At 58.2% G+C, this 11,716-nt stretch overlaps 2 protein-coding genes across 3 annotated transcripts; one reads left to right on the top strand and one right to left on the bottom strand.

Annotated features, from left to right (window-relative positions):
- Window positions 1-3,049: 3,049 nt before the first annotated feature.
- IER2 (immediate early response 2) lies at window positions 3,050-5,268 on the bottom strand. Its single transcript, XM_059696561.1, has one exon. It carries the CDS (start codon window positions 4,605-4,607, stop codon window positions 3,927-3,929), a length of 681 nt encoding a protein of 226 aa, XP_059552544.1. The 5' UTR covers window positions 4,608-5,268; the 3' UTR covers window positions 3,050-3,926.
- Window positions 5,269-7,133: 1,865 nt separating this feature from the next.
- STX10 (syntaxin 10) lies at window positions 7,134-11,462 on the top strand. Of its 2 annotated transcripts, none has more exons than XM_059696560.1 (8): window positions 7,134-7,719; window positions 7,950-8,119; window positions 8,278-8,372; window positions 8,447-8,509; window positions 10,518-10,625; window positions 10,706-10,808; window positions 10,894-10,988; window positions 11,077-11,462. In XM_059696560.1, exons 1-7 carry the CDS (start codon window positions 7,685-7,687, stop codon window positions 10,980-10,982), a joined length of 663 nt encoding a protein of 220 aa, XP_059552543.1. In that variant the 5' UTR covers window positions 7,134-7,684; the 3' UTR covers window positions 10,983-10,988; window positions 11,077-11,462. The 2 variants fall into 2 exon arrangements, with proteins under 2 accessions (XP_059552543.1, XP_059552542.1); XM_059696559.1 differs by having other exon boundaries at window positions 7,136-7,719; window positions 10,706-10,812.
- Window positions 11,463-11,716: the final 254 nt, after the last annotated feature.

Raw genomic sequence — 11,716 nt, 5'->3', positions numbered from 1 at the left:
CCAGAGCGTGGCTCAGGGGTTGATTGTTGACCTATGAACCAGGAGGTCATGGTTCAATTACAGGTCAGGGCACATGCCCGGGTTGCGGGCTCTATCCCCAGTGTGGGGTGTGCAGGAGGCAGCCAATCAATGATTCTCTTTCATTATTGATGTTTCTATCTCTCCCTCCCTCTCCCTTCCTCTCTGAAATCAGTAAAAATATATTTAAAAAAGAAAAAGTGATTCAAGGAGGAGCCCTCAATTGGAAGACTGGTAGGAAACAGCAAGAATTCTCTTTGGCTGCCCTAACTGGTTTGGCTCAGTGGATAGAGCGTCGGCCTGCGGACTGAAAGGTCCCAGGTTCGATTCCTGTCAAGGGCATGTACCTTGGTTGCGGGCACATCCCCAGTAGGAGGTGTGCAGGAGGCAGCTGATCGATGCTTCTCTCTCACTGATGTTTCTAACTCTCTATCCCTCTCCCTTCCTCTCTGTAAAAAAAAATCAATAAAATATATATTTTTTTAAAAAAAAAAGAATTCTCTTTGGCTCCTGTTCTATTTGAAATACCTTAGACCCCCACAGGAGACTGGGATGGATAGCTAAATTTAGGAGTCTGCATAGAGATGGCATTTATTATTATTATTATTATTATTTTTAATATATTTTATTGATTTTTTACAGAGAGGGAGGGAGAGAGATAGAGAGTCAGAAACATTGATGAGAGAGAAACATCGATCAGCCGCCTCCTGCACATCTCCTACTGGGGATGCGCCCGCAACCCAGGTACATGCCCTTGACCGGAATCGAACCTGGGACCTCTCAGTCCGCAGGCTGACGCTCTATCCACTGAGCCAAACCGGTTTTGGCTAGAGATGGCATTTAGAGCCCTAAAACTGAATGAGGCTGCCAGGTGTGAGTGTAGACAGAGGTCCAAGGCCTGATGCAGGGATCACTGGTAACGTAGGAAGAGCATGGAACCTGCAGGAGAAAACACAACAACAACAAAAACCCAACCCAAAATCACTAGGTATGGCCAAACCCAGGAGCTGGGAGGGGACACTGATTCTTGTTCATATTGAGCTACTGGAGGAGGAGGGAACTACTTTTCAAACTCTCTGGGTTTAACACAGCATCTACACACACTTTTCCATACATATATATTTGTACTGTTTGTCATCCTGGCCTCTTAACAATAAAAAAATAACAACACTGTGTGCCCGGCATTTTACTAAGCACTTTCTGTGTGCTATCTGGATCGATCTTTACAATGAATCTAAGAGGTAGGGACTCTTCCAAAATGTACAGCCAGGGAAACAGGCCCAGAGAGGTGAAGCAACTTACTCAAAGTTGCACAGGAAGCAAGCGGAACTGGCTGTCTGGGCTCAGAAATCTGTGCTCCTTACCCCACAACGTCTGCAGCTGGCCCTTGTCACCCAGCAGCATGGTTGCCTGAGCAGTGGATCTGTCAGGCTGAGGCCTTTTACCTTTGGGGTGGGGAGCAAGCGGTGGATAGTTCGCATTCAACCAGACCAGTCCAGTCGGATGGGCACGTAGGTTGTCTCAAACCCGTGCCCCTTTCAGACAGCACTGTGGTGAACACCCTCCTGGAAACTCCTTGGGGAATCAGTGGGTCACGGGGATGGGGCATTTGTCGGTTTCGCAGCCATTGTCCAATCAGCTACTCCCCGAGGGCCTGTCCCAACGACCTCGCGCCAAGTCACGGACTGACAGCCCCAGGCCCCATAGATGTCGGTTATTGTGACAAGTTTTCGATGTTGCCTATTCTGGCGGTGACCTGAGTGTGCCGTGCCGCTCTGTCTCCCACCGTGTCCCCTCCCCGGGGCCGGCTCGGAAATGCCCGAGGCCGGGGCAGCAGTCGCCCCACCGCTTCCCGCGGAAGGAAGGGCCGGCGGTTCCTGCGACAGGATGCGCGGCGAGGCCCCCTCCCACAGCCCCGGGGACTTCCTGGGGCCCGGCCAGCTCTCCGGGGAGGTGCGCCTACGCGGACACATTGAGCTACACTGGAGGTGCGGGGCTCCAGCCCCCCCAAGTCCCACTGGGGAGTTCTGGGTGGCGCCGTCTCCCACCTTCCGCATAAAGGAATCAGGGGACCCGGGAGGATAGCTGGGGGTGGGGTGGGGGGCGGAGGGAGGCAGGGAGGGGCGTGGGAGGAGGGTGTGGCGGGGGCTGCTCCCCTGCCTCCTCCTCCTCCCACCCTCCCACCTCGGGGTCAGACCCGGGGTCACGGAAGCCCACTCTGGGGACCTCGCTTCCCGAGGCGGGGCGGGTGCTCCCCGCGCCCCTCCCCACACCTGCGGCTCCTTTGTCCTCCCAACGGCCCTCGCGGGGCCAGCGCTGGGGGAATGATGAGGACTTTCTCCCCTGGGGCGGAGCCAAGCCAACGACAAAGGCTCCCAGGAGCACTTCCAAACCTGCAGCTCCTCCGGGGTGCTGTTCCCAGGCGGACCCCACAGAGGAGGAAACAGGCTGGGCGCTCACCCCCGTCTGAGCCAAACAAGTCCACAGCCAGAGACTGGAACATGGTGCCACCAGGGGTCCCCAGTTTACCTGCTCAGCTCCCTGCCCCCCACCCCCGTGGGTCAGGTGCAGCCGGGTGGGGAGAACCTGCGTGTTCCCCAACTGCGCGTGGCACGGTCCCCAGCAGTGTCCCCCCAAACCTACGTGAGCTGTGAGAGCCCTTGCTCTCCCAGACTTGCAGGGGGAACTTATTAATTTCATTCACCGATTTTACAGAGAAACATGGACCTGCTGGGACACCCATTCACGGGTGGCTTCTGGCCGTAGTCCTGACCTGGGATGGACCCCAAAACTTAGGCGTATAGTGATGACGCTCTACCCAACCGAGAGCCAGGGCTGTAGGGGAATTTCGAAGGAGTCAGAGCGCCAGGGCGCCCAGACGGAAGTGGACTGGCTGGGGAAAGGGGGCCCAGCCCCTCCCGCCCACGTGGGAGCCGGTCGGGCCGGTTTCTGCGGCCCCAGGAAGCCGCCCCCAGCGCCCGACCCTTCCCCCCGCCCCTCCCCCACCAGGGAAGAACACCAGACAGTCGACTTTGCAGTTAAATGGTCTTTATTTTCGTATCTGGTCTCTCTAGCAAAAGGCCAGACAGACAGAGTTAAACAGAACCCACCAGAGTAAATAGGCCCTCGAACGCACTGGCTAGAATCTCCCTCCCCAAGCGGGCCCGGTCTCCGCAGCACCTGGGCCCAGCTCGGCCTCTCAGAACTGCGGGCACCCCTTCCCCCACTCGTGTGACTCAGACCAAGGTCTTCTGGGTTGATGGTCTGTGCCCGAGGGAGGGTCACGCTTCAGACCGTGCGCATATCCCCACCTCGAACGCACCGAACGAGAAAAAAATTTAGCCTGAAATGAGATCCGTTCCCCCTGCCCAGAAGGCGCAGGGGTGCGGGCAGAAGCGCGGGGGCGGTGCCCCAGGCGGTCCCGCTCCCAGGCCCCACACCCACGCGAGGCGACAGGAAGCGCCCCACGCCTGCCCGTGACGCAACGATGACCGCTTGCATAAGCATGTCCCCCGAGGGAAAGAGGGCGCCTGGGCGCCGCTGGGAACGAGGACACCGACTACCGCAACACCTCGAAAGGGCAGCACAGCCCCCGGTGAAAATAAAGTCCGACCCCGAGGAGTGTCCGGAACCAGACCCCCTCACCCAGTCCCGGGGGACGGGAAGGCCACGTCCCCGTCGGTTAAGCCGGCACCTGTGGGCGCGGCCGGGCTCGGAGGAAGGCGCCCCCGCCCCGGCTCAGGTTCCTTGGCGCCGCCACTGCACACGGTGGCGACAGCTTCCCGGGCCGCGGCTCCTCTCCACCGTTTCCGCGGGCCTGCCCCGCGGGGGCGGCCTGGCTTCGGGTCTGTGTACTCGGGCCGACGCTTGGCCCGCGCTCTGGACTCCGGCAGCGGCGCTCGGGGGCCTCAGAAGGCCACCACGGCCCGGACGAGCACGTTCAGCACGCTGTCCGCCGAGCGGCAGGCCGGCTTCGCCTCGCAGGCCGGCGGCGGAGGCGCTGTCGGGGGCGCGGAGGGGCTGCAGTTCAGGAGACCGGAGAAGCGCCTCTGCAGGACGCGCGCCAGATTGGGGAAGGCACCTTCCGCTTGCGCGGGAGCGGCCTGCAGGCGCTCGGGGACCTCCGCAGACTCCCCTTCCTCCGCGCCCTCCTCTTCTAGACGGGCTTTCTTGCTCGGGACCAGTCCGGCATCCCCGCCGTCGCTGAGGCTGCTGCTGCGCCGCTTGCGGCTGACTTTGGCGGGTCGCGGGGCACAGCGGGCAGGGATCTCCTCGGCTTTCGGCGCCTCCTGAGTGTCCATGGGCTCCGGGCAGGGCTGCTCACCGTCGGTGGACGCTGCTTCCGCTGCGGCTTGTGCTTCCCGCGGTGGGTGCAGGCGAGGGTCGGGGGAGCGGGCGACTGGCGAGGGCACCTCGGGCGGCTCGTGGGCTTCCACCTTGGCCGAGAGGTAAAGCTCCCGGGCACTACGCATGACCAGAGACAGCTGCAGGCTCCGGTGCAGCCGCAGCCCTCCGCGCTGCATGCGCGAATGGTACATTTTCCACACCGACAGGGTCATAATGCGTTGCGCCTCCTTCTGCACCTCCATGGCGACTCGACGGTGGGGACTTCCCTGCTGAGCAGACGCACTTCGGACTGTGCGCTGGCTCACGCTTTCTCCGCTCACGCCCACGGGCGCCGAAACACCCCTAGGACGCTCTGCCCCGGCGCCCGCCACCGGGGCCCATTTGTACCCGGAGCTACGTCACCATGACGCCCCGCCCAATCAGAGAGCTGCATCAGGCTTTCCACCGCGTTGGGGCCAGAGACTTCAGCCTTAAAGCGACAGGGTGGAATTTACCGGACAGACAAAAGGGACACTAGCCCGGACGCGGGGGAGCCTTCCCCAGTACCCTGAGCACTTGGGGTGGTCTCCTTTCTCAGCCCTCGCCGCCTCAGTGCCCCCGCGCGCAGGCCCCGGGGAGCGGGGCCGAGGGTGAGGCTCAGGGCCCACCCACGTGCTAGAGTTCGCTGGCCCCCGCAGGTCGTAGGCGGCTGGTTTTCCTTCGCGCCGGGGAATACCCGGGTTTGAGCCCGCAAATCCCCCGTGGGCACAGTTCCAGGCCTCTCATTAGTGTTTCTTGAACCAATAACAATGCTAACACTAACTAATTGATTAATACACAACTAACTGATTAATACGTGCCAGACGGTGTTAAAGGCTTTCCTTTCATAAAGATCTCCTTGATCCCTCACGGACGGTACTGCTGTTGTATTTGATTTCTTTACATGGGGAAACCGAGTCCAATATTTGCTAAACGAATAAATGGGCCAACTGCAGCGAAAGGAGGCCTGCGCCTCTATAGCATCTAACCCACGCCAGCCCTCCTCACTCCCCCTGCCCGTAAGCGGAACAGGGTAAGCTGGCTGGCTCGGGGCTAAGTTGCCAGCTGCACTGGCGGCGGAAGCCTGCAGATATGAGCGCATCCCAGGCTGCCATCTCTGCTCTCCGCACTGAACATCCTCCCGGTTTCCTTCGGCTCAAGCTCCACGCAAGGTGGAGGGCCCGGCCACACGACATCCGGTTGAACTCGTGCTGCGGCCCCTAAACCACCGGTCCGCGCTCTGCCTCTGCACCCGGAGGCGCGGTTGGGGTAGGAGTTGAACACCGAGCAACGCAGAGAGAGGGCAGATAGAGAACATCGACCCTACCCTCCGGCACGCGCTGCCTCTCCTAGAAAACCTACTCCCAGTTCCTCCCCTCCAAAAAGCTGCAACATTGTTTGAATGGCTCCATTCATTCGTGGTACGGGCACTTTAAGGGGAGGCTCCGCCCGCTCGACTGGAGCGCAGAGCCTTCCCGCCACAGGGTCCGCGCGACATCCAGACTAAATTTGGAAGGAATGACGTAGGGCAGGTGGCCGAGCCACTTCCGGCTGTCCATATAAGGACAGGGGCCGGGCTCTACGTACTGGGCCATAGCCGGCTTTTTCCGGCCGGGCGTGGGCGGGGCCTGGCCTCCAGACACGCCCTCTTCCTTTCCCCTCTCCGGGCTGGGGCTGTCGGGAGCCCCCGGCTTCCGGACCCACGTCCAGTGGGGCCGAAGGGGAAGGTTTCGCTTCCTTCCCGGGAGCCCAGGAAGGCGTGACGTCCCTCCGGGAATGCCCCCTGGGCGGGTTGGGGTGATCTCAGGGCGCCCACTGACGCCATCTCCCACAAAGACCTTGCCTGCACTAGGGGCGGCCCGGCGAGGGCCCCTTTATCCCCGTCTCCCCAGTTATTTCTCCCCACAGGCCCCCTCCCAGGTATTACTGCTCCCCCCCCCAAATTAATGATCTCATGCACCCTTGGAGGACGCTCAGGTCCCGCCCCCTGCACCTGGGGGCTCAACAATCCCTAAAAGACCCCGAACAGCCGCTGTCCCCATTCAGCGGCCTTTCCTGCCACACGCTGCGCTGACCCGCTGAGAATGTCCCCCCACGCCGGCACCTCAGAGACTTCACAATGACATCCCCAACCCGGGTACTAACGCTAAAACCCCATACAAGGACTCGGACACAGGGGCGACCCTCCGAGGACTTCTTCAGGGATCCCGCCCACCGCCCAGAGGGATCAGGACGTCATTCGGGCGATGGCTTCCCCGCACCCCCAAAAAAGTGCTTTCATGGCCCCACAAGGAACGCCCCTGCGTGACAGAGACTTTGAAAATTCCTCCCCAAACATTCCTGGTCTCTCCCCAGACGAAGACCCCGCACGCAGAGGACCGATCTGCTCCGGAAACAATCCTCAGAGCCACCCCCGCACCTTCCTGCGACTCCCAGGAGAAAAAAAGAGGAGAGTGAGTAGAGCTACCCACAGAACGCCCACACATCAGCCCGCCCGCAGGAAGGCGGGGACGACCGCCTTTCCCCCAGCCCTCCCCAAACCTGCCACTCCCGACCCGGGCTGGGGCATCTCCCTGCACAGGATGTGGGTGCAGGCTCCAGGAGCCCGTTAAAAGGATCTACGAATCGAGCGAGCCCCTTCCCCAGCCACAATCTCGTCTGATTTCTGGGAGCTTATTATTTTTTATTTTTTTAAAAAAATGTTTTTATTGATTTCAGAGAGGAAGAGAGAGGGAGAGATAGAAACATCAACGGTAAGAGAGAATCATGGGTCGGCTGCCTCCTGCATGGCCCCCGCTGGGGATCAAGCCCGCAACCCAAGCATGTGCCCCTGATGAAATTCGAACCTGAGACCCTGCAGTCCTCAGGCCGACGCTCTATCCACTGAGCTAAACCAGCTAGGGTGAGAGCTTATTATTATTTATGTTGCCGGGAAGGGAAACTGAGGTTGCGCAGCAACAATTCAAGGGGCTGGGTCTCGAACCCGAGACGCCGAGTTCAGACTCCAGCCTGGTCAGGCGGAACTACGGAAAGGCTGGGAGCGACGGGAGCGGCGGACGCGAAGGGCGGAGGCACACGCACGGAAAGCCGCCTCTGCCCACAGCCAAGATGGCCGCGGCGGCGGGAGCTCTGCACTTCCGGCTTTTGGGGCCTCTCTCTCTCTCCTCGTGGCCCGGCTCTCGATGGTGGCCTGGGTCACGTGACGGGGGCGGGGGTGGTGGCGCGTTCTCCCCCGCCGCGAGGAAACCAGCTCTCCAGGCCCGGAGGGGAGGGGGCTCGGTCTCCCACGGGGGGCTGTGACATGTCTCTAGAAGACCCGTTTTTTGTAGTCCGAGGGTGAGTGACAGCGATGGGGGCGGGCAGAGGGTGCTCGGGCCCCTGCCAGCCAGTGCCCGGATGCGGGCCGCAGGGTGCCAAGCGGTCTGGGGGTGCGCGGGTCGGGATCACCCGGTGGCCGAGTGGGAGGGGTACGCCAGATGATGTAGGGGTCCTCTGAGCTCCCCCACTCGTTTGGGGGCGCAGCGGCGGGCGGCCCCCAGACGCGCCCGCTGTGCCCCTGCCCGCAGCGAGGTGCAGAAGGCGGTGAACACAGCCCGCGGGCTGTACCAGCGCTGGTGTGAGCTCCTGCAGGAGGGCGCCGCGGTCGGCCGCGAGGAGCTGGACTGGACGACCAATGAACTGCGGAATGGCCTGCGCAGCATCGAGTGGGACCTCGAAGACCTGGAGGAGACCATCGATATCCTGGCGGGTCGGAGGGTTGGAGGGAGGCCTGGGAGAGCCCATTGCGGTGGCAGGGGGACCGGGGAGGCTGGACACCCGGGAGGAGTTGAAGGCTTTGAGGCCGATGAGGGGGTTGTGTCTAGCTGTGGCCTTGACTCTTGACCCGGGGGCTACGCATAGTGGAAGCCAACCCAGGCAAGTTCAAGCTCGCAGCTGGGGACCTGCAGGAGAGAAAGGTCTTCGTGGAGCGGATGCGCGAAGCGGTCCAGGTGAGAGGAGGTTATGATGGGGTAAGGGTGGAGGTTGGGGCGTCTTTACTCTCTGATGCTGTCCTCACCCCCAGGAAATGAAGGACCATATGGTCAGCCCAGCAGCCGTAGCCTTCATGGAGAGAAATAATAGAGAGGTAAGGCATCTTGACCTGACCCGAATCATTTTTCAGGGTGAGCCTCTCAGTGCGTGTTTGTTCCCTGGGAAAGTGTAGTCTATCCCTATATGTCAGTGCCCATCCTCTTTGTGTGCAGTCAGTCCTCTTGGCTGTCTACCTGCCTGCTTTCTGTGTGTGTATACCTGAGCCCTCACTGATTGTATAATACTCCCTCTGCCTTGTCCTGGAGGTCTATACTGGTTTCCCGGGGTGGGGGTGGGGGTGGGGGGTGAGTGGTGTCTGTATACCTATCCCCTTTCTTTGTGTTTACTGTTTCTAGCATAATGCCTACTTTTTTTTTTCTCTGTGTATGTTCTTGACCTATCTGAGTGTGTAAACTTGGCCTCTGAGTGTATCTTATCTGCCTTGTGCATGCACACCTTCCCCCCCACACCCCCATGGGTGTGCTTGCTTTGTGTGTGTGCCTGCACATGCCTTTTGTTTGAATGCTTCCTGCTGCCTGTCTGTACACCTTTCCCCTCTGTGTTGTATGCCCATTCTTGGTATGTTGTGACACCACCAGCCTCTCCCCCATCCCATCATAAGCCCACATGGGATCTGGGAGGGTGGGGGAGCTGAGGCCCACACCAGCTTGGAGTCCTGTAGCAGTGCCTGTGTGCTTTCCTGATGTGCTGCCTTGGGGATTAAAGTCCAAATTCTTACATACACTTGTTTATATGGTAACTAGTGGCCCGGTGCACGAATTCGTGCACATTGAAAGGAAGAAGAAATATTTTAATGTCGCTATTCGCCCTTTCTCTATAATAGAAGTGTCAACCAAATTCACGATTGACAATGACAGATTGAAACACACACGCGCGATTGGCCCCAGTGAGAGTTTTATATGTATCCCGTATATGTGAGTCAACTTAGCCTTTTATATATATAGAATAAACTTGCTTAATTAGACCAGTTTTCTGATGTAGCTAAACTTTTCCCAGCCCAGTGAAGCACCCCAATTTCCCTTTCAGGTAATTGTCAGCAACACAGCAGTAAATATCAACATGAACAGATTATTATTGTAGCTCATGCAGGGAGAACAAAGGGTGAAATATTTAACTGCAGCAATGTTTGACTATATTCTGCACTGTGAGAAAACCTTAAGTCATTTTCAAGGTTCATCATTTCTTCTTTTCAGTTGGGTCAAGTTTCTAAGCTTTCTAAATCTTCGTTTTCCGGCTAATGAAAAGAAAATAGGATTCCACTGAGTCTCCTCTCTGCCTACTCCAGGACTTCTGTGAGGATCAAATGAGATGAGGCACAGGAAAAGGCTTCACAGACATTTGGTTACAGTGTAAAATGTTTCTACCTGGCTATAAAGCAAGTTGTGTTCCTGGGCTGAAGAAACTCCAAGGAGGCTAATTGCTAGGGAGAGGGAGCTGGGTGTTGTTATGTGACATCATTACCTGGTGCCCACAGCCACCGTTTCAGGGCTGGGCTGGGCTGTGGGCCACATTTTGCGCCATGGGGTCTCGGCAGTGTCGGCTGCAATTTGGTGGGGTGTCACTCCAGGATGGTGGTGGGGCCTGTGTCCCACTTGGGGGAAGCCGAGTGTTGCTTTGTGGGCACCAGGTCGAGGTGCCGTTTCTCTGTAAATGGCCAGTGCGCATCACTGTAGCTCTTGCATTGAGCTTCTGCCCCCTGGTGGTCAGTGTGCATCATAGGTACCGGTCAGATGGGTACTTAGCATATTAGCCTTTCATATTTATAGATAGATAAGTGTTCTCCGTGGATTAATTTTCTCATTCCAACCTCAGCAAACAGGGATTGTAGTTCTCCCCAGTTTACAGATGAGGAAACTGATACACAGGGAGGTCAAGTGGTGTGGCCTTGGGGTCTGTCACCTTGATGTTAAGTGGCTCTGGGGAACCCAGGCCATTGCACTTCAAACACTGCCTTCCTGACTAACCACCATCTAAATTTGCCTATGTCTGGCTCTCTGGTGAGTGGGTGTCCTTCCCTGAGCTTGTGTTCTGTGCCCCACCAGATGCTAATGGGCAAGCCAACTGCCCAGAAGCCATCCAGTGACCTGCTGGATGCCAGCGTGGTATCTGTCACCTCTCGCTACATTGAGGAGCAGCAGGCCACACAGCAGGTTTGTGTGGCTGGTCAGTCATGGGCTGGAGGAGCTCAGGCCTCCCTGATGACGGCAGTTCTCACCTCTCCATTCTGCAGCTGATCATGGACCAACAGGATCAACAGCTGGAAATGGTGTCTGGGAGCATCCGGGTTCTGAAACACATGTCCAGCCGCGTTGGGGAGGAGCTGGATGAGCAGGGCATGTGAGGCCAGGACCCCCAGGGTGGGCCGGGAGCCTGAGGCCGGCTGCCCTTCGAGGGCTTACACCATCTTGGTCTTGGCAGCATGCTGGACACCTTTGCTCATGAGATGGACCACACCCAATCCCGGATGGATGGGGTCCTCAGGAAGATGGCCAAAGTGTCCCATATGACAAGCGGTGAGTTCTCTGGGGGGAGGCAATTTGGGGGGGGGGGTGGAGGCATGGGGTGGTGCTGCCTCATGACGTCTGACCCTCTCACCCCTAGACCGCCGACAGTGGTGTGCGATTGTGGTGCTGCTGGGGGTGCTTCTCCTGGTTCTCATCCTGCTCTTCTCTCTCTGATCCTGGCTCTCCCAGGGGGCTGATCCCTCACGCTGGGGGAGCTGGTAGGGCCCTGCCCCCTGGGAGGAGGGTGTCATGTCTGGGGAGTTGTCCCAAGGCTCTCAGCCAGTGGGACCTTCAGGGCCCTTGGTTGGAGCCCCCGCCACTGGTCCTTTCTCAAGTGCACTTAGGGGGCGGTGGAGGTAGGAGGACCTCAGATACACCCTGCCCCGTTTCTATTTCCAGTGTCCCAAAGCCATTTATTCACCCCTATGCCTTCTACACGTGCCAACTTGGAAATAAAATCCCCGCCTTTTTTATACGTATTTAGATCATATGGTATGTTGACTCTAAACTAGTGGCTGCTTCCTGAGTGGGAACTCTAAACCTCGTTTCCACGCACAGGTGTGTGCGTGTGTGTATGCATGTGTGCGTGCTAGGGATTTCAGTGGCCAGTATTAGGTGCAGAAAAGACTATTCTGGTTAATTTCTTGGTTTTCATGATGGATAATTTTATTGCCACTGAAAATTTTAAACCATGAATGTTTCTTGAGCGTTTGAAGTTCAACCTAAACATCTTTTGC

Source organism: Myotis daubentonii, chromosome 5, assembly GCF_963259705.1.
Source record: "Myotis daubentonii chromosome 5, mMyoDau2.1, whole genome shotgun sequence".
NCBI classification, from domain to species: domain Eukaryota; kingdom Metazoa; phylum Chordata; class Mammalia; order Chiroptera; family Vespertilionidae; genus Myotis; species Myotis daubentonii.
Note: the sequence above shows the minus strand (reverse complement) of the source record. Positions and strands in the feature narration are given on the sequence as shown.